The following is a 22,281-nucleotide window of genomic DNA, read 5'->3' as shown; positions in this document are numbered from 1 at the left end:
TAATCACACACACACACACACACACACACACTGGAACAGACTTCCTCTCACCTTAATTTTTCTGTATTTAAATCACAATCATAAACTGCAAATTCCATCATCTTCTAGTTTGTCTGAACAAATATATTACATTTGATTTTCAATATAATAATACATTTGTTCAAAATAAACATTATGCCATAAATGTAATTATCATTACTATGAACCCATAAATTTTATGGCTTCGTAAATTTTATGTCTTCATAGTAATGATAATTACAAGTCACAAATCTTCAGCAGGTATCTCTGCTGCTACATGGGCTGCTACATCTAACTTATTTACAAGCCTGCATTGAATAACGAGCATATTAAAATAAACTGATGTATTAGTAAATGTACCAGCAGAGATGAAAACGTTCCTATGAGCGTGTAAGATATCTTGCAGTAGTTCTACTACAACAACATACCGCACACAAATGTTACTCATAGTTCTCTTGTCTATTTCTTTCAAAACCAATTAGAGTAGATTAATCAACTTTACCTGCACAGAGTATTAGAAGTGTGCAGACTCTTTCCTACATAGAAATAAATATTTAATGTTTAGTGCTGGTGGGAGAGACTTGTGCATGGATTACCCTGCTGCTTTCAGCCCATAAATCCCCACCTCTTTCCCTCGAGGCTGCTGTGGGCTGCTAACCACCACTGCATCTTATGGATTCCCTGATTGGATCAAAGCTTGTATAAAGGCCACAAAGGTTCATCTATTTGTATGAAAGAACGGTTTGCGTCTTTGCTAGAACTTTCTTTGGATAAAAGCAGCTCCTTGTCTGGGACTCCCATACATACAGTAGTTTAGCTGATATGTTATAATGTGGGGGACCCTTCTTATTTGTTGTGTCAGTGTGACTCCGAAGCCATGTTTAAAAATCACTGTGAGCATATTTTCTTTGATTGGCTCCCGCTCTTTGTCTACACACCACTATCCACAGGATACAAGGCTGCCCAGCATGCTAACATCTCATGGCATATTGCCTGCTGCACAGATATGTGTGCCCTTTTAACTACTCGAGCTTTACTAGCATTCTCCAAACCATGATCACTAGCCAGATCCCTACATCTCTATCTAAAAACATTTGTTATTATAACTGCCCACTGCAGTTCTACAGGTAAGACATAAATAAGTGGATGACTTTTCAGCCAGTCGGATGATTTTCATCCAGGTCACAATGACAACTAAGAAAGCTTTCCACACTATTGTCTCTGTCAGAGGTCATTGTACTTTCTCCCAGTTAACCAAGGCTGTCAATAAGAATGTCATTAGCTAAATGTGTCCGTATCAAAATCAATTGATATATTGTCAGTTAAAGGTAAATAGATTTGCGTGCCATCTGGGATTTTACCGCAGCAGCCAAATGAAGTCCTCTTTCACCAAAAAATGCAAATGAAAGCTATTTCCAGTATTTTCAGAATTTCACTACATAATTAAACTTTTTTACATTTACGTTTACATTTGGTCATTTAGCAGATGCTTTTATCCAAAGCAACTTACAAGTGAGGTACAAGGCTGCAAAAAAAAAATAAATCAAGAAGAAAACATCAAAGCAAAGTCCTATTTAAGAAGTGTTTATGTTTCCTGACATGCAAGTGCAAGAAAGAGCAGAAAGGAAGGGGGGGGTTGTTTTTTTGTTGTCGTGTCTTCTGTGTGGTGCTGGGATCCCCAGATGTTGATGATTGGCAAAGCGCAGCAGACGGGAGGGATTGTAGACCTGAATGAGAGAGTTGAAGTAAGCAGGAGCTGTTGAGTTGATCACCCTGTGGTTGAGGGACAGAGCTTTGAACCTGATGCGGTCAGCTACAGGAAGCCAGTGTAGAGATCTGAAGAGTGGTGTGACATGAGTTCATGAGTTCAGTGAAGAGTGGTGTGACATGAGTTCATGAGTTCAGTGAAGAGTGGTGTGACATGAGTTCTTTCTTGGCTTATTAAAAATTACACGTGCTGCCGCATTTTGGATTATCTGCAAGGGTTTCATTGTGCATACCTGTAACCCCAATAACAGGGCATTGCAGTATGCACAATGAGTTGGGTTGTATATTCCGTGAGGCAGAGGCTGATCTTTCTGATTATGTAGAGGGCAAATCTTCATGGTCTAGAGACTAAGGTGACGTGGTCCTTAAAGCTCAGTTGGTCGTCAATGATGACTCCCGGATTTCTGGACGACTTAGTGGAGACAGTCACTGGAGATCCAATGTTGATCTGATGTTGTGTTGAGTCAAACATCTTGCTGGGGAGACAAGAACTTTGGTCTCTGATACTCGGCAAGAGCAGATGGAGATTTGCACCACTACCTCTCAGCACTCCTGAGCGTGGTGGTTGCTCACAGATCCAGACAGTGAGCCAAAGATTAGAAGCTGAGGTACAAGCGGGTCTAGAAGACATGGGACAGAGACTATCTGGACATAATGAAAGTCTATTGCAGAGGCTGTCCATGGCTGCACTAGTATCGAGGATGGAGAGGTCCTGTGGTGGGGGCAGAGTTGCAGAGACCAGGGAAGAGAACTGCTCTGGGTTGAGAGACCTGAGGTTACGGTGGAATGTTACAAGTGTGGTAGGAGAATGCGAAGGTCTAGGGATGAAGGCTGAATGAAGAAATGATCCGATAAATGCAGAGGAGTGACCAAGATGCTGTCTGTGGGGCAGTTCCCCGGTGAGAATCAGGTCCAGGTTGTTGTCAGCTTTGTGGGTCAGGGAAGTGGTCAAAGGTGTTTAGAACACGTCAGCTGCCTGAGGTTTGTCAAGGTGGATGTTCAGGTCTCCCAAGATGATGAGAGGAGTGCCATGTACAGGGAAGTGGGACAGCAGCATGTCAAGCTCATGACAGATCACACGAACAGATCACATTGACAGATCACAATCACATGGACTGTGATCGGTGCACTAGAACTTTTCACATGTTTTGCTGCCTTCTTTGAAGTTGTGCTTGACTCTTTAGTTGTATGTCTCAGATGAGGGTTTACACATAGGTCGACCTCTTGAACCAGAGCCAGACACTATAACAAACTGTAAAAAAGAGGTCAGGACCAGATTCAATGCAAGAAACCTTTTTTTTCTTTCCTTCCGGCTTATCCCGTGAGTTCAGGGTCGTGTATTTATTCTGTATCAAGCCTTTAAACGGTGTCTATGGGTCCTTAAAAAGTCCTAAAATGTCTTAAGTACAATTTTAGTAATAAAAGACATTAAAAAGCATACTCTCGCATGGATGGGTCTAAAGAATCTCTAGAATTCTTAAGGTGTTGCTAGTCAGCATTCTTGTTAGACTGTGGTAAAGGGAAAATGCAAGTTTAGTGACAAATCGAGAATAGCAATCACTCACCGTGGTTAAAGCTGGTGCCTGGAAGTGCTTCCAAAGGAAACTGCACTAAATGTCTGGAGTCAAACTTTGGACAGTGGGAACCAAGGCAGTGGAATCACACATGCAACCAATTACCATATTACCTTATGCTTCATTTTGAACTGACATCATAGTATTTGGAAAGAGAATATTTTCACTTGTTTATATTTGTAGACACTCTGCTTTAGCATATCTTGCTGCTGTCCTATGCAATTTATTATTATATCTCTGCTGCCTCTCCAGTCATGTTCTTTAAATAGGAACATGACTTAATTTAGGATTTAGGCACTATTTATTATGTGGTGGTCAAGAATGGTCAGAATTTGAGTTCATTTCCTGAAGTTTTCAAGAAAAAATAAATCTTCATCCTCCCTCGCTGTTGAACGTTAAAAGTCAGAGCGTGTGGATCCTGTGGTGAAGAGGGAGTAGAGGTCATTCCAAGTGCATCACATATGGCAGTGAATGTGTAGATTATTTGATGCTGGAAAAACAGTTTTCATCACACAATCGTGGTATGTCAGATCTGAAAAAGGAAAAATTAAGAACACTTAACCAACTGGGATTTTGTAAATGCCATTGCAATATTCAAACTTTAAATTACCCCTCCTTGACTTGAACTTTTGGATTCAATCCAAAAAATGCACTAGTGCTAAAGCTCAGTCACCATCACTGTCTGACATCATAAATAATCTATCAACCCTATTATCACTCATTTCTTGTTGCACCTTCAATTCATTCATTTGAGGGTAACGGCTCCCTGCTCCTCTGTTCACTTTAAAGAGAAGAGAGTAGAAGTGTTCTGTACAAGTAACACCTGGATAATATTTGATTTGATGTCAGTGTCAAAGTTTAGTGCCTGGTCATCGTTAGAATAGATGCAGTCATTCACGAAGCATCAAGTGCTTGTTAAAATGAAAACTATTTGCTTTCTGATTACAGGTCATTAAAATAATCTCCAAAGCTGAGATTTAATCTGTAGCCATATTGTCAGTATGCAATTTATGACATCTACCCATTTTATGTCTTTGAATTGTGCTACATACAGTATGTTGGTGTATTAAATAAACAGAACATCATGTAACTTGCTCTTCTGCATCCATTTACACAGAGCTGTTGCCATCCACTGCTTCAGCCTGCACTCGGCGAAAGCCATTTACAAGACATTCATTAAGCTGTTTCTCTGTCTGCTGCTGTGCACAAAGGCATAAACAGCCTCTGGAAGTTTTTTTCTGAATTACTTCATGCTGCAGTGAAAGCAGTAGTTCTAAAAATGGAATCACGAGAGCTAAAAACAGCAACGAAATCTAAACAACATCATTCACCCTTTGACAAGTCAAGCATAAGTTCATGTTTAATTCAGAAAACTCTGGTATTTATAATTCACACTTGCTGCACATGTGCCACTGAACCCAGTGTGGCACATAACAAGCACAATAGCGGTAACACTATTCCACTGTCAATTTACATTACATCCTTGTTAGTAAGCATGCAAATCTAATTAGTCCCTCATTGCATTGGGGACCCTACTGGCACAATTTGAAATGCAACCACTTCTTCAAGGACTGATGGGATATGAAGTATGATCATTGTAACTGGCTGGAGGCTAATGATGTCTATGCTACTGTGGCTGCAATGACAGCAGGACTGACCATCACTTGCCATTCATTCCTTCTTGAATTATTTGCATTAGCTCCTTCATTGACATTGCTCGGTCCACCATAAAGCACATTTCTTAATCATTCCACATGGGTAGATAGTTAAGTGGGGGGAGAACTCTCATGTGCTCTGGGACATGTGTCCATCTCTTTAATGACATGTTGGCATCCATGCAAACTGCAAACAGACATCTTAAGGTTAGTTGGCTCCTCAGGCTAAATGTATATTGGCAAATGAAATACTAAATACTAAAAACATGCGTTTGTTGATTATTTTATCTCCTATCTACATAGATTAGTGGCATATCCCAGGGATCAGTTCTTGGACCACTTATGTTGTCACTCTAAAGACTGTCATCAGTACTTTCTTTGAATGCCCCAAAAGGGCATGGTTAAAATATGAACAGTAGATACAAAAATAAGCTACTTTAACATCTTTTATTTTATGTTTTTGCCATTGCATTTTTTATTGATTTCATATGAATTACTACGTGTTTACTGTAATAATTTACATAATAAACTAATAGCTTTCATTGTGCAACTGTGACAGATTCGGGTACATGTGTACCCAAGTCTATGTTTATTACACAAGTTGATTATCCCTGTTTGTGCGATACAAAAATTGAATTATGTGAACAAACTCCAAACCTAGAATCTGATTTAAACTCTTTGTGGAAAAGAGCAGCCAGTGGAAAATCCATCCTGTATCTCACACTGACATTCAGATGGCAGAATGTCACAGTCTGGGTACATGACGAGCATCTCACCAGATGCAAACGGAGACTTCTCTAATGTTTCCACCACCCTTGCTTTAGCTGTGCTCCTGCAGTGTGAAGCAGGTTGGAAAATTCAGTGGATGCCAAGAGAAAGAGAGGTGAGAAATTTACTGTGGAAGTGTGATACTGCAACCTGCAGGTACTTGTACTTTATGTGTTGGTGTGCAGACAGCCTATTCTAGTTCTGTGTTATCAGATATCACCTTGTTTCCCTTGCATGACCCCATTTGTTCTGTGATGATAACTCTGCATTAATCATCAGATCCGTTTAATTACATAAAAGACTCTGCTTGCAACAAAAGCTTTTGTTAGCTATTCTGAAAAAAATGAATTACGTCTGTTTGAAATCTCTCATTCCGGCTGAGGGAAGTGACAAGCCTTCAGGAAGAAGCATATAAATCAAACTGATTACACTTCTTGTTGTTTTTAACAATTTACTAGAAACTACAGTGCATCATGTTTTTGACAGTTAGTTATTTTAAAACCACACCATGAAAACTGACAGACTAATTAAACGATTACGGTTGTCACCATAACATAAACCTATTGTATTCTGATGTGCTAATGACATATTGCAGAGATGAGTCAGATTTAGTTTTGATTTGTAATCGACACCCCTTTCAGACCTTTAATTTAAGCTTTTGCATGTTTTGAGCTTGTTGACATCCATTACTGCATTACAGATGTCTGTCCTAAAATAAAGCAAACTATTTTTATCTCTTGGGATGAACATAACGATTTGTTACATGGTTGGTCTAGAGCAGGGGTTTCCAACCATTTTCACTTCGAGAGCTACTTTTTCATTTTGCCTTAAAACATCACAAAAAATATTTTACTAAATGTTTTTGCATTTAGTGTGTCTGTATGCATTTCTTTCTATTGTATTCTCTTACTGGTATGGGTTTTCATTTCAATTGCTGTGTGGACACGGGACACTTCTGAATTTGATTGGATATACATGTAAGTTCATTCGGCGAGTGACCAATTAAATTTGACTAATCAAGTTTTCATGCGTTAACCCTTTGGCGAGCTACATTCGAGCGACGTGTTGCAGACCCCTGGTCTAGAGGGGTAGGAACTTGGGTAGTAAAACATTACAGATTTCATTAACTTACGCTGGGGTCTGGCTCTTGATGGGAATGAAGAAAAAGAGAGGACTTCCAAAAAAAGAAACAATAAGGGGGTGATAGTTTTTTGTTTGAAGAGGACCTTGAAATCAATTTCACCATCCTTAATCACTGCATAATATAAAAAATGCAAAAAATTAGAAAAACCACAAGTGGAAATATTTTTATAAACTATACTACATGAATAACGTTGTGCACACAACTTAGAAGGCTTTGTTTTTCTTTTTGAATTTATTCAATTCAATATAGCAGTAGCATTAGTTAAAACTAATTTTACAATACAAACTGAAATACCCAAGCAGGCCTAAACAAACCCACAGTTGTTACACTCTCTATTTCGGAGCCAAATGTCATCCAGCAAACCCAAAGCTGGTGGTTTCATTCCCACATGTCAAAGTGTCGTTGAGCAAGACGCTGAAACCCCAAATACCTGCTGGTGACTCAGGTGAGCCCACCGTTTAAAGGCTCTGCCATAGGGGTATGAGTGTGTGAATGAGAAGCAACATCCAAAGGTTTTTAGCCACCAATAAGGTAGAAACTTGGTACTGTATATAAGTGTTCCCCAAACTGTTTCCTTCTACTTAAAAATCATTCTTTTATTGATGATCTGTGTATAATGAATAAGTACACTGTGTGATACAATGCATCACTGCATTCTTCAGGTGGATGTGTGGGACATAAAAGCTTATAAACTTTATACATTAGTAAATCTTTTACAGCCATTAACTATGTGTAACAACATGTTAATTGGCTCCATTATTACAAAGTCAAACTTTAGTTAATACTTTTCATAAACGTAAAGTATTCATTTACTGTTAACACTAATGAACACATTAGTGTGCAAGATGAGCATTAACTTTAAAGTGCTGCAATTCATAACATACATATTTTATGAACTAAAGGCTGACATTATGTGTCCTGAGCAAAACAACAGGGCACTGTGACTCCCAAGTACACACGAACATTTGAGAAAAGGACGCCCTAAACAGTGTTGTTTTTAAACCCTGAACAAGCTGACGTTTTAATGCCTCACATTCACTGGTTGCTTTTTTCCACCTACATTTACCCTGTGTGTTGTATAAAGTTTGTCCAGTGTGAGTTTAGGTGGTAAAGTGCAAATGGAAATTCCAGCGCGCACTAGAATGGCTCCTCTTTTCCTGTCCACGCCCCAGTGTTTCCTGCCTGCTATGACTAGGTGTGTTGACTTTGAGTTTGCAGCGTCTGACTTTTTGGGGTACGGACTGTGGTCTGTATGTGGGAAAGGCTGGTGGTGTCTCTGGGTCGTTCACAGAGCTTTTCCACTTTGAACTTTTGATAAAATCTTGACTTCTTCAAACTGGACACTTTGCCTAATTAAAGGCCTCACAGGCAATGTCTCAAGCCTCTTTTGTCCAAACGCACTCTGTACTTACTTCTTCCTGTTTGTGCAGCCTTGTCATAGACGTGTCCATTAGTGCTATTAGTTAGCGATTAGAGTTCTTATAACTCAGGACTTACTCACTTCCTGTCAAGGTAAATAAATATTATGTTGTTTTTCAATGTGCCCACTGTACAAATGTCAAATCTGTGATGTATCAGTGTGTCTGTAGGCCACTCTGTGAGATTACTTTACAAAGTGAGCCTCACAGAAGGCTGCTTCACTGCACCTGAACAATGCAGTAGTTCATTTATGTACTCTGGGCAACTCTCACTGTGATAAAAATCAAGCCTTTGTAAGCCTCTGCAAATATGGTGAAGGGTGGAAAAAATGGTATCCAGTTAACAAAAAAACTAAAAGTTTGTGTGAAAGTAACATAGCTTGTGCACTGATGCAATATCTTTAAGATGACGTAATGCATTTTCATTGTAATGACACTGAACATATGTGCAAAGTATGTTGTGGTAACTGGGTAGAGAAAATCCTTGTTGGTTAGTATGAAGTGAACAAGGAACAAATGCTCAATACATAAATGTCATTTGTGAACAGATATGACATGTACAGTACTTATAATACATATTTGTACGGTCTTTCTATGCCTTCAGTAGTTCCTCTAAAGTTTTCAGTCTAACAACCTCCCAGACAGCTTCTCTAACTGAAGCACTGAAAACATAACTACATTAGCACAGGACACTGAAGAGGCTTTTATTGAATTTGTCCCATAGGAACCATTGTCAGCATTGTGGTTTTCATATCATTTAGACAACTCCTGTGGCCATCAATAACCCACAATTTGCAGGTTTTTACAAAAAAAAAGGTTTGTATGGATTTTTTTTTAGCCTGGCAAAGCTCATAAATGAGGAAGTACAAAATACTTAATAGAATAATTGAAATAATCTACATGGGTTCCTAGTGTGTCTCCCTGTAAGGAAACGATCCTTCATATAATAAACTAATGCCTTCTTGATATGTTTCTTCTTAAATATTGAATCAGCAAGTACATTTTCCTCAAAAAAAAAAAAAAAAACCCATTAAAATCATCCCATTCAGAGCATAATACATCCATCTTAACACTGCATGTCGTCATCAGCTACACTAGATCTTAGTTAGGTAACTTATAAGCATTTGATGGATTATTTTAATACATACAATACATATCTTATCAGTAATGTGTTATTAACATCCAAAATCAATTTGAAAATCCATTTTCTATCAGTGGTATCAAATCTGCTCAGTGTTTACTGTCCTTGAATAGCAAAGTAACATTGTGGGAAACCAGTGGGAGAAAAATAGTGTGTGGTGTTATATCGATATGGATAAAAAAAATATGAAAAGACTTCTGGAGTGTGAAAACTGTTTTTTAAATTACCACTAAACAGACTTGATCATTGCTTAGAAGGGAGGAAACAAGTTCTTTGTGAAGGACTACTAAAACAGATGAGAGGAAATGAGTCCTGGATTCATTCTGATGTGACGGATGTCTCACACAGTGAAGAGAAGAGGCAACAAAGTGCTATGAAGGGATTAAATAGGTTTATTTCATTTACAGACATGTACATTTCCTGTCAACCCTCTGAGGGAGCATCACAGTTCAGTTGTAGAATAATATCATTTGATTTCTCTGACACTTCTCTTCTATTGACTTGCTCTAAAAATAAAAAATAACCTCTGGTTTCTGCTCAACATCAGAAATAAGCTTTTTTATACATGATTCTTGTATAACAAGAAATAACAAGAAATATTCTCAATACATCACTTCAGTGATTATTACCATAGAACTACTGGATTTCACTGACGTATACGCCTAAAGGAGCGGTGCTAAATCAACTAAATTTGGCAAAGTGACACTTAATTCATGACCCATCTGACCAGAGCCAACATTCCTTCTGATGAATAATAACAGTGTGTCAGCACTTGCTGTGAGAATGACGCGACACACCTCTGTGGTAGAGGCTGTGAAGTTGATGCTAGGCTTCAAAGAAATCCCTGAACATTAAGTGTGCAAAATGGTTTGATCAATTAAAAAAAATAAAAAAAATAAAAACAGAAAAACACAAATATATAAGAGCTACAGAAACAATGCAAATATGATACCAATTGCAGTTCCTCTGTGTGTAATATGCGATTTCAAATCATGCTCACAGTAAATAGAATAAGTCTTAGTGATGAAAAAAGGTATTATGTTGTTTCATTGTGATACAAAAGGATTAATAACAGGCATTTCTAAACTTAATGACATACAACACTAAGATTAGCATATTCAAACTTTAGGCTTCCCTTTATAGATTTTTCTTCATTATCATAAAATACAAATAAATACATTGCATCCAAGCTATCATTTACAATATATTAAAGTTGCTGCATGATATATATATATCTATATATCTATATCTATATCTATATATCTACATAGATAGATAGCTATAGATATAGATAGATAGATATAGACATATATATGTAGTTATCTGAAAAACCCATTTGGTAACATATAAAAAACACAAAGTAAATAGATACAAGAAAGATAAGAAGCTTAGTTCATTAAGAAGATGTAGGTGTGTAAACACGTCAGGTAGAACACAATCACATTCAGAGAGCTCCACACAGTTGGAGAGAAGCTAAAGCTAATGATCAAGGACAAAGCCCACACAGCACGCCCCCTACACACATGCAGCCAGTGAGTCATGCTCGCACATCAGCGCTACAAGAAGCACCTCAACATCTCTCTTTATTCCTCCACTCGGGTCAATCCATCCTTCTCCTACTCCTTTTACATGGAGGTTTGCAAAGTGCTTTTCTTCTCCATTAAAAAAACTTTGACTCTACGAGTGGCTTTAAGGTTTCAGTAAAATTGTTTCCACTTGGGGACGTAGAAGAAATCCGTTCTTCAAAGTAGCTTCTAATGAAGCCTAAGTCTTTGTATATACAAACAACTAGTTGAAGGCTTCCTCACAGATTTTTTTGTTTGTTTTTTTTTTTTAGATTGCATTAATTTACATAATTACTTTGCTTAGAGTTATGATCCAACTTTTCCAATTTAAATCTAAAAATCATTTTTTTGGTGTATTCAGGGCACGGTTTTTTGAGGTTCCTACAGGGCATGCTGGGCTGTGTTCAAAGCGGGATTCCTCACTTATCTGTTATCAACAAAAAGAGCTCACCAACAGTATAACATGCGGCTACAAGGATTTCCTGTTCCTGTCTGGGATTTTGATTTCCCTCACTAATGAACTGATGACTGTAACTCCAGCTCTTCTCAAAGGTCCTTTCTTCTAATCTTGGAATGGGATATGTACAATTGGGATGGGAGAAAGGTCTCCTTGCACAATGCCTGTTATTGTAACGAGCAAGGAGTATACTTGAATCCATTGTTAAGTGTGACTCCATCTCTGTGTGGGTGTTGTGTCCAGAAATTTAAAACTAACCATCAGAGAGCCATACCCCTTTAAAGGAATTCCCAGCTCACTGATAAGGCATGTGGATAGAAAAATGGCTGCTTTGCACAAAAAAGGTTTTTTTTTTATTTATTGCTTTTATTTATTATTTTATTTATTATTTTATATATTTTATTTACACATAAGCACAGGTGCTTTTCCTTAAAACTCAACTAAGTAGCCTTTCATTTACGTTTGTGAAAAGCATTACACATCAAAAATGATAACATATATATTCCAGTGTCTACTTTAATTTACCTGGATTGCTTTCTCATCCTTCTGAAACAATCGTAGGCAGTAACCTCCAGTTTCAAATCAAACATTACACAGAAAAAATAAGAATAATGATAAAAATCACAATAAAACCTTGTGGAAATAATTTGCAGAAATCTATCATCACTGTCATGTTCTCTGGCACTGTCTATATGGATTTAAGTGCTAAAATCCCAAAATAACAACGTATATGGGAGGGGAAAGGAAACATATGTTGGCATGAAAGCTCCAATTTAAGGCGAAGTCACTGACCTTAGACAGTAACACTTATTCACTCTCGGTGGACAGCTATGATTACATGCACAACAAAACTTGGAACAAAACTGAATATTAAAACACTGCATCTGTTATGTTTGTTCACGTTGATAAAACTCTGATAGAAATATGCAGATTAATCTGATCTTATTCACATTAATGATCGCTCCTTACTTGCACCACAAAACTTGCATTTTACTGTTACTGTGTTTGTAAAGTTAAAAAGCTTAATCAAAAAGTTTGTAGCCAAAACCTGAATTATAGAGTGTGCATGTAAACATAGACAGTGATGAAGTCATGAGGGTTGTTGGTGGTCAGTGCAAAATCTGAAGGAATGTAATGGTGCTGTGGCACTTAGTGCAGATTAAGAGATGACGTGACAAACAGACGTACAAGAGACAGATCACTGGACAGACAGGCAGACAGACAGGGCAGGTTCATGGTCAGCATTCAGTAGTATGACATCAGAAGTTGGAGGAGTTCATGGAGGATTTTTGCTACCCCACCTCCTACCTGTAAGGTTCAGTGGATCCTCACAGACGGAGGTGAGGAGGACACAAGCTGAGGTGGGCCTTCTCACCAGCCTGTGATTTAGAGGCAGTTCAAACAGGGGCAAGACGCTCCCTCATTGCAGATCTGAGCAGCCTCCACGAGTGTGTAAAAAAGAAGAGCAGCAGGAGCCAAGATGAGGAGGAGGAGGAGGAGGAGGATCATGGTGGTGATGAGAGGGAGGATGGCACGGTGCGGCTTTAAAGATTAGGCTGTAACCTGAGAGAGAGAGATAGATAGAGAGAGAGAGAGAGAGAGAGAGAGAGAGAAAAGAACAGGAGGAAATAGAACAGTTAGAGCCTGGCCTCAACAAAGGACATCATCATGCAAATAATGTGGAGGTTGAAAACTCTTGGGAAATCTGCTGGGAGCTTCCTGAAAACGCCTGCACAATAGTGTTTTCAGTATTAAATCTCGTAAATTTAGTTCAGAGGAAAAGTGCTGCATTACCTGTCTTCAAACATAAGTATTATCAATGGAGAGTTTTGCTACCTTCATTGTAATTTGATATTAAATTAGATTGGAACCAATAGCATAAATGTTGTAGCTGGCCAAGCTGGTAGCTTGGTTTCGACTTCTCAAAAACTTTCAAACTACACACACAAAGCTCACATGCAGAGAAAATGATCAGGTGTGAGTTTCAACCATTATGCATTCATGGTGCCACTCTTCAGATTGGATGAGAGAAATGCGGGTGCATCCAGCTGTTTGTTGAGGTCTGCCATTACGTTGCCCTGGATGCTTCAGTACACAGGCTATTACTAGCACTACAATAGGATTAGTGCACAATGCATGTTTGCACACACCCAGAGTACCACAGACACTGCGTTTCCATACACAGATGTAGCTGTACACACTTGTATACACACACCTGATGTGCTGCAGAATAACAACTCCGTGTAACTATGGGGAATCAGCTTTAACAGGATGATTAGGGAATTTTCTGAAAACAATGTATTGTGGATTCAAATCCAATCCTTTTAAGGATTAACCATTGTTCTCAGTTATTATTGTAAACTGGAAAATCTCAATTGTTTATGTGTCAAATGTTAAATTAAGTTGCTCAAATGCCAGCATGACATAGACCTCTGAATGCTTTGATATGTGCGAGATTGGCCCGTTTCCGTATTGCTTCACTATTACTGTGCTGAAAACTGTTGGCCACGAATTGGTCTCATTGGTTTGGCAAGTGAACAAACTCTAATCAAATTGCGTGTAGTGGTTTCTGGCAGGCAGGATGCAAATTATGACTGAACACTGTAGATCTGACTGATTTCAAATTTGAGTACTGTTGGAAAAAGTGTGGAAGGGTGTGGTAAACATATGATATGTTAAAGGGAGCAGAGTTTCTTCTTTGCACTCATTCATCTGATTGTGAGAGACAATGATCTGAAAGTCAAGGGCATTTCTGAATGTAGCTGTAGAGGTCAAATCAGAGCTGGACTGTGTGTATGTGTGTGTGTGTGTGTGGGGGGGGCCTGTGGTTATTGCACCTTGAACTCACTGAGCACTTCTCAGTGATAAGCATACAAAGAAGGAATTGAATAAACACACAGTTAAAAGTTTGCACAGCACTAAGTAAATCTGAGGTTTAAATTTACTCTACTACAGGATTGTTGTTACTGACAGCGCCCTAGAAGTCCTCCAGTTATGGTGCTGTGTGGGGTGTTTCTGGTCAGCAGAGACTGGTTGCTCCTGCAGAGAAGGTTAATTGGATCTCACTGTATCTGATCCCTGCCTGGGATTTCATTGCCACAGATTAATAGCTTGTGATGTAAAACAGTTTAGGCCATCATTGCTTCTATTAATCTTCATTTATTTAGTGGCTGTGTCTTTTCTCTCCTCGTCTAAATTCATCCGCTTTACTTCAGCTCTTTGTCAGATACCACTTTTTTATGTGATTGAAATATTCCTCTAAAACTACCACAGCTTCTGATATAATATTTTCTTTCTACTCCCTCTCCCTCTGTTCCTTCACAGATCAGCATGTCAGACCTCCAAGGGTTCACACTTGGGTGAACTGTGAACTCTATTGATCTGTGAATCAGACCCAAGGGAGGAAATATTCCCTGTCACTGATTGGATTATCCCCTAAAACAAATCTGTTGAAAATCAATCTGCACATATATCCTCTGTGGTTTCACGTTAGAACAGAAATGATCAGTTCACAGGCATTTTCAACTTTGACCTAGTGAAGCTGCTCTATAATTAGTCCTTTTAGGAACACGGGGAAACTGCTTTAGCTTCTCAGAGTGACACCGAGTTGATGGAACCCTCGGGCTGAGAGCTTTAGCTGCCACTAAGGCCTGATATGTGTGGCAGCCATGTGGGAGCCTTTCATGTTACCTGTCATTAGCCATGCATGCTAATGCCACCCTGCCATTGCTAATAACAGTGCAGTACCGGTGATACTGACTATTGTAGCCTATTAACTACCATGTGTACAGCCCGTTTTCCAAGACATACCTTAGCTATTTAGATTGATTCCCTCCCATCAGGAGTCATATTGCATTCCATTTGTCAGTGCACTATGCAAATCACATTGCACAGATTTAGAAGTTTCTTGTGATGGGCCATCCATCAGAATTTTACTTGTTTTTCTTGCCAAAGTTAGGAGATACTTGCAAAGCTGTCATTGCTGTCCTGTTCAAGGACAAAGGTGATAATGCCTCTTCCTTGGAAACCAAGGAAACATGAGTGTTTAGTGAAGGCTACCTGAGAATATGAAAGTAAGCTGTTTTAACCCACAGCATTTCAGACTAAAGAAACAGACTGGAAATTATCGGGTGGTGGTTGTAATAAAAGCAGCAGTATACAAAATAATGACCTGCAGTATTTTTAGGCTACACATTGTGTACATATAGCATTTTGAAAAATGTTTAGAGGCCACATAAATCCAGTTACATGGAAAGGGGTGGAAGCAGTAAAACCTTGACCTTCTGGTTAAACATGATAACCTTTACAAATAAGTCACAGCAGTTTGCTTGTACGTCTAATCTGGGAGTCAGAGTTTAAACTTGTTATTCTTACAGGCATCTACAGCAGCACCCCATTGTCCTGGGGTTGTCTGGTGTGCTGCCAGTTATTGTCAGTGTGTTTTTTTCCTGAGTTAATAATTAGAGAAGGTTTGCACTGTGTGCGAGTCTGATAAAGGCAGGAAACAGGGAAGTCAGCTCCATTTTTGATAAGATGCCAGATAGTTGGTTAAATAACCACCACTGCAAGAATGTCTAGACACTTCCTGAGTACAATGGCACAGGAAATGGATCATTGATCAATCATTCGTACATCACCATAGGGATCACCTCCCATGTTTGCACTCTAATAAAAGTTCTGGATAAAGAGGCCAAAGTGTCTTTTAAGTCCAGAAAATCTTGTTTTCTAATCTGTGTCTCCTAATGAAACTGGTGATGCACACCAGAAGACAGAGCTCTATAAAAGTTAAATGTTATCAACCATGCACACTTGCTAATGTGAAACTCAATAAACTGTAAACAATAAAAGTGTGTTTATGAGAAAAGGGAATTTACCTGGTCATACCTTTACTGAGGAAATTGGTTGTGTCAGTTGGCTCAAGCTGAGGATAGAAAAAAAGATTTACAAATTAGGACACAAAAACTTTCAGCATTTTTTCATTTGTTTTCTGAGTAATCTCTCTTTTTCTGTCAACTTCACTCCTCACATGCTGACTGTCGCTGTCTTTCTTTCACACTTCATCACTATCTGCCTCTCTGATCCCCTTCAGGCTTCAGTGCTCAGCTTGCCTTGACCCACAATGGATCTGTACCGTCAAGGCACACTGACACGACACATGAGACAGTTCTGCTCTCACACATCACCGAGTGTAAATGTAGACTGGATAAATGTGTGGGGAGGTAACATGCACTAAAACCTGAGCTATTAATGGCTCCCCTGCAGCCAAAAAAAGCTAACAACCTAGAAATAATAAAGCTCTCTTTAAGGCTGGAAACAGACAGCGGCGCTCAAGTGAGCAACTCATTCATCCCTGCTCCTTTTATAAATAGAGCTGAGAGTCTGAGAACAAACTCAAAAGAGGAAGAAAACTCTGCTCCGTAAAGGCGGAGGAATTTATAAATTGAGGACTTTATAGTATGAATGGAACCTATAAATATCACAAAAACACCCAGGTTATATGCAGTTGTGCATGTTGTCCTGATGCGCCGTTTGCGGCTTATTAAGAGTGAAGAGAATTGTTCTTTTTGATTGTGGTGTATACTACAAATGTGTATGGTTGTGTAGAAGGCTTTATGACTCTAAGTTTCCCAGACTACATTTATTTCTAATAAGGCAGATAATTAAAATTCATAACTGCAGAATTGAAATGTATGATCAATAATTTGTTATCTATAACTAGAACTGGGATATTATTACAGTGCATAAATGTCTGCTTATTCTGTATGTTGCCATATGATAACGTGATTACTATAACAAAAATGGATCACTCGGCTTAATTACAAACACAATAACCAAACTTAATAGTAAAAAATACATATCTTGATTAATTGTTAAGGATCATATTAGTAAAAAAAGGAATTAACTTTTAGTGCCTTTTAGTGTGTGTGTTTCTTTAACTCAGTCCGCTTTACCCTCCAGCCTGTTATGTGAAAGGGGCTAGTGGTTAAATACAGTTAGCGGGATCATGTGCCATCAAATAGCTGGAACCTCATGTCGGACCACAAACTAGTGTATATTATTGGCACAATGGCAAGGGTGTGACTTGCTTGTCACTGATTTGCATTGCTTTTTGATTTTCCCACAACCGCCCACAGCAGGCCACAGCTTGGCTCTCTATAGTTCCTCTTCACGCTTATGTTAAGATAACAGTGGGGAAAAATACCTGGGATTATAGCCTGATTCTTAGATTTAAAAATACAGTCAATTCTAAGGGTTAGGGGTAAAAAGAAATTCAACAACTCTTGCTTTTTTGGGATTTTATGATAACAATAATGCTCCTTCTGTTTAAGCTACACTGAAAAGTGTAATTTGTTTGTGTGGCAACAACCAGCAACAAACTGCACAGGCTGAAGAGGCAATGACTACAGACAGACGTCAGACAGCAGACTGCCATCCTGTCTAAAATTGTACTTCATCATCTACAGGAAGGAAGTCATTTCTGAGATCACTGGTACCAGGGGAGTATCAACATATTAAATAGTTGGAAAACATTGTCAAAAAGAAACAAGAAGTCACGTCTCACTATCTGAAAGAGGATGCTTGTGTTTGTAACAGCCTTTTAAGGCCATGACCAACTATGGCCTCAGTGTTCAGGCCTTGGTGTTTGAAAGAGGAAAATATGAATACATGAACAGGAGGAGGCTGTAGCTGGTACAAGTCTAAGGAAGCACAGTTTAACAAATTGATGGCTAGAACAGCTTATGTCAGCTCTCCAGCACTTTTCGCTGACTGAGGCTTTCTTTTGGCTTGAGGGCCTTTCTGAGTTGTGCAGGGTTGGCACCATTGTTGGCATCACTACAGCTTGTCCCTGACACGCAAACTCTACCATTATAAAAAAAGTTTCTAAAAATTTTGTTTCTCGGTGGCAGTAAGGATAAAACCAATATTATTGCGTGATCAGATTTTTTAGAGCTCTTCCACAGAAAGTCGGTGGAGGGCAACTCGGGCAAGTGTTAAATATTTAAAGAATGAATGACTAAATAATAAATGAAATAATGATGAGTTATTCCGACAATGTCTGAATCACTTACTGTTTCTCAGCCTTCTCTCTGTCGTCCAGGAAAAACAACGCAGTGGCCAGGAAAAACATGCCCCCCAGGACGATGATAAAAGGACAAAGCATGAGGGCATAACCCAGACTGAGGAACTGCCACAGCGCTGACATAGTGTAGCTCTTTTGAAGGGCGTCGGAGATCTGCACCCAGGTAAACACACCAAACACAAAGACACATGGACACAGTAACAGACACAAGAGAGGAGAAATTAATTCACACTAATCGTTCAGCAAAAGATCTTCCTGTCATGCTCTGACACACTACTTGATGCTATCCTGGTTTCAAACTGACAATAAACACTTTTCCAGAGTGATTCTGCATGTTTCTTTATAGCAAACGATCAAACTGACACACAGTATGATGTAAGAGGCCCTGTTTTAGTTTGAAGCGAGGCAGAATTTTCACGGCAAATAGCTCATATTGCTGTGGAGGGCTGGCATTCAGGCTGTCATGCATAGTACTGAGGAAAACAACAGCTGAAGAACTGTGTATCAACATTCTCCAGTATCACTCATAAGGCAGATCTGAAAACACACACAGATCGCCATACTGAGAGTCATGATGGACAGGTGGCTGCCCGTGTAGCTTATAGATGCTATAGAGATATTCGCAGAATGAACACGCTGCGGGGGGGTTCAACTCATCTCTGCGTAAGTGGCCATAGGTCACCCTAGCTGAAGCATATTGATTATGTGTTAGCATCAGCAGAATGAGACGATGGAGAACTGCTGACAAGAGGAAGTCTGTGTGTGAATGCAGTTTGTGTTGCCTGTGCGTACATGCATATGCCATGAGGAGTATACAGAGAGAGAGAGAGAGAGAGAGAGAGATGAAGAAAAGGTGGTGGAAGAAATAAAATGCATGACATGCGTAACACAATGTGCAATATATCCAGCAGTTATATGTGCGTGTGTGTGCTGCCCATGAAGAGCATTTTTCATCAGGTAGAGTAAATTGCCTGCAACTTGCACGTTACAGCTAAAAATACCTAGCAAACTGATGCTCGTCTAATTATCGAGCGAGAAGGTATTTCTCGGGAGATTGTTGAGAGATTGTTTGTAGCAATCCCTTGCCACCCACTCTATCTATGGCCTCAACGTATTATAGGAAGAGTCCATTATCTGTTCCCAGGGGATACTTACGGTATGTGGCAGCTGGAGGGGGGTTTTGACATGAGAATTTCAGATTTTTTCTTTTTTTTGTCTAACAACAGGAAGTTGTAGCTGGGTGGCATGTGGTCACTGATATCTACAGGCGTTCCCACTAAATAAAACACTGGTGCACTGGAAACACTGCAGTGTTTTGTAGTATTGATACCTTATCTGCTGGTCTGCTTGCTGCACACTTACTTATTCACATTCTCCGTGGTTGCTTAGCAATAACCACCAGTCTTGTTTTTCTTGAAATTCTCATTTACAGGATTTGTGCCAGTCTGCATCGATGACTCTATATCTGCCCGCGCTCTGCTCAGTGTGTCACGACCAGTCCATCCTACTCGCGTGCTAAACCTCCACTCAGGAGTGAGTGGTGACGCACTTGGAGCTTTCTGTGCATCGCTGGTCGGCTGTTTGTGGAGGAGTGAGAAACCCCCGGACATTCAGCCTGCCACTCAGAGGGGAGTCGTGAGCGCTAGAGGTTGGATGGAGAAGACTGGGGTCACTGGCTAACTGTGGGTCTATGCTGACGTAATTCTGACTGACTGGCAGTGTGTGTGTTTGTTTGTGAGCTACATTATTATTGAGACATTTGGGCTTTGGAATGTTCTTGGAGAATACTGAAGCAATTGTATTATACAATTTTGTCTATTTTCCATAAATGCTGGTAGGCCGTAGTCTAGACACTTAACATTTTATTCGTCATTCAGTTTATTTTACAGTAATTTTAGGCAGAGAAATCTGCCATCTGAGAAAGCCCAGTGCAAATGTCTACATCTTTGCCTAATAAATGACTAAAGTGATTAATCAGTTATCAAAATGGTTGTTTCTGGACCTATTAACAAACTGCAGAATTACGTTCATTTGTAATTGAGTCGAGTCAGATTTTAAAAGTACTGTGTGTCTAAATGTGTCAGTAGGAAACATGTACATTAGGAGATGACACAGGGTTTTATCTTGTCTGTAGAAACAATACAGCCCCAGTCTTTGTGTCTCCATTTTAAAAAAGAGCACAAAGCACTTTGTATATCTCAACAGACAGACTGCATCTGTTGCAAGCCTGTCAGGCCATGACAAAGAATTTCAAGGACCAGTTTGATTCGCTAATCCGTCTTCCATTTCCTTTGCTAACATGACCTAGGCTGTGAGCCAGAGGCATGACAATAAAAAATAATGCAAACACATCTCAAATTTACGATGGCTTGGTAATAGGATCTTATTGATGACATTACTGCATTATTGATGCACATGAGCCTGTTTTTAGTTCCTGTATACGTACATACAAACAGATAAAGAATGTGTACCCCCTATGAGTTACTATTTAACTTTAAAAATGCAGATTTTCTATTTGGAATGAAAAGAATGCTGTTTGACAATTGAAGGTGAATCCTGTTTCACACTCTATTGAATAGTAAACAGCTCTTGTATCCTGGGGGGGGGGGTCTTGAGTGTGACCTTGATCGGCCCATTCTCCTGTCCAATCACATATGCTGGCCTCTCTTGGGAACCATGACGTTTACTAGAAAACACCACTGACAGCCTGAAGAGCAGTGGTGAAATCACAACTGTGTTCACCAGCCCTCCTGAGATGTGTGCTAAAAGCTGCTCTTGTACCTCACTTTGCACTGGCCCACTTAAAGCGAAAGCTGAACTAGTATGTAAATGCAGCGTGTATGTGTGTATAAATGAGGCTGAAGTAGCACATTCTAGCTAGGATTTACAACCCAAGGTAAACTTTAAATATATCCCCTCCTTGACACTATGATCACAGCACAAGCTCTTACCAGGCCTATCAGGTACGGACTTCCTGCATCACCCAGGAGATGAGATGTGAAGCTCTGAAAGGCCACTGCTGTTGCTCTCCGTGTGGGGATAACGACAAACTGCGCAGAGATGGGGAGAAATGGAGGGTGAAAAATACAAGAGACTGTGTACAGTGATGAAGAGACAGAGGTAGAAAGATTCAGTCACCCATGTAAAAACAACCCCTGTGGTCATCAATTATGCAGGCAGAGCCCACCTCACTGGGTCACAGCGCCCCAGGCAGAGCTGTCAGTCACAGTAAAAATGCTGGTTAATGGCCTGTCTCTGTCCCTACATACTCACCACAGTCTCAAACCTAATTACAAATTAAGTAGCTGCTTGGTCCACCCACCTTACTGGAAGCCTATTTTCATTTGGCTCACTCAACCTCCTGTTTTCACTTTTAAGTATCAAAACATACATCAGAGAAAGGCCTCCCCTCCATCCTCTGAGCGGTATAGGAATAAGTCCCGGTTGAGACAGTAATTATCAGCTCCACTCAGACTGTAACCAACAAAGACCACGGAGTCCACTTGCATATTTCACCAATCTAAATGGTTTATAATTGGATCATTGCCATTTTGGTATAGTTTGTAGAAGGAATTTCCAGTGGGCCAGTGGCTAAGTATAGGTTCTCAGTACTTACCATTAAAATGTCTGCTGTTATGGCCCAGTTCAGGAAAAGCAGTGTTTCTCCAATAAAGATGCAAACCTAAAAAAAAA

General features: G+C 39.5%; 1 protein-coding gene across 3 annotated transcripts in view; it reads right to left on the bottom strand.

The window, feature by feature from the left end:
* Positions 1-9,861: 9,861 nt before the first annotated feature.
* spns2 (SPNS lysolipid transporter 2, sphingosine-1-phosphate) overlaps positions 9,862-22,281 on the bottom strand; it is a 54,616-nt gene continuing 42,196 nt past the window's right edge. For 2 of the 3 annotated variants that reach the window (XM_067494148.1, XM_067494150.1), the window contains 5 exons: positions 22,205-22,270; positions 21,540-21,638; positions 18,578-18,741; positions 16,392-16,428; positions 9,862-13,070 (listed from right to left, as the gene is read on the bottom strand). In XM_067494148.1, coding sequence (XP_067350249.1) covers positions 13,059-13,070; positions 16,392-16,428; positions 18,578-18,741; positions 21,540-21,638; positions 22,205-22,270 — 378 coding nt within the window. In that variant the 3' untranslated portion in view covers positions 9,862-13,058. Of the gene's footprint in view, positions 13,071-16,381; positions 16,429-18,577; positions 18,742-21,539; positions 21,639-22,204; positions 22,271-22,281 lie in introns of all 3 variants that reach the window. The other variant, XM_067494149.1, reaches the window with a different exon arrangement.

The sequence above is a fragment of the Channa argus genome, chromosome 24 (assembly GCF_033026475.1).
Source record: "Channa argus isolate prfri chromosome 24, Channa argus male v1.0, whole genome shotgun sequence".
NCBI classification, from domain to species: Eukaryota; Metazoa; Chordata; class Actinopteri; order Anabantiformes; family Channidae; genus Channa; species Channa argus.
Note: the sequence above shows the minus strand (reverse complement) of the source record. Positions and strands in the feature narration are given on the sequence as shown.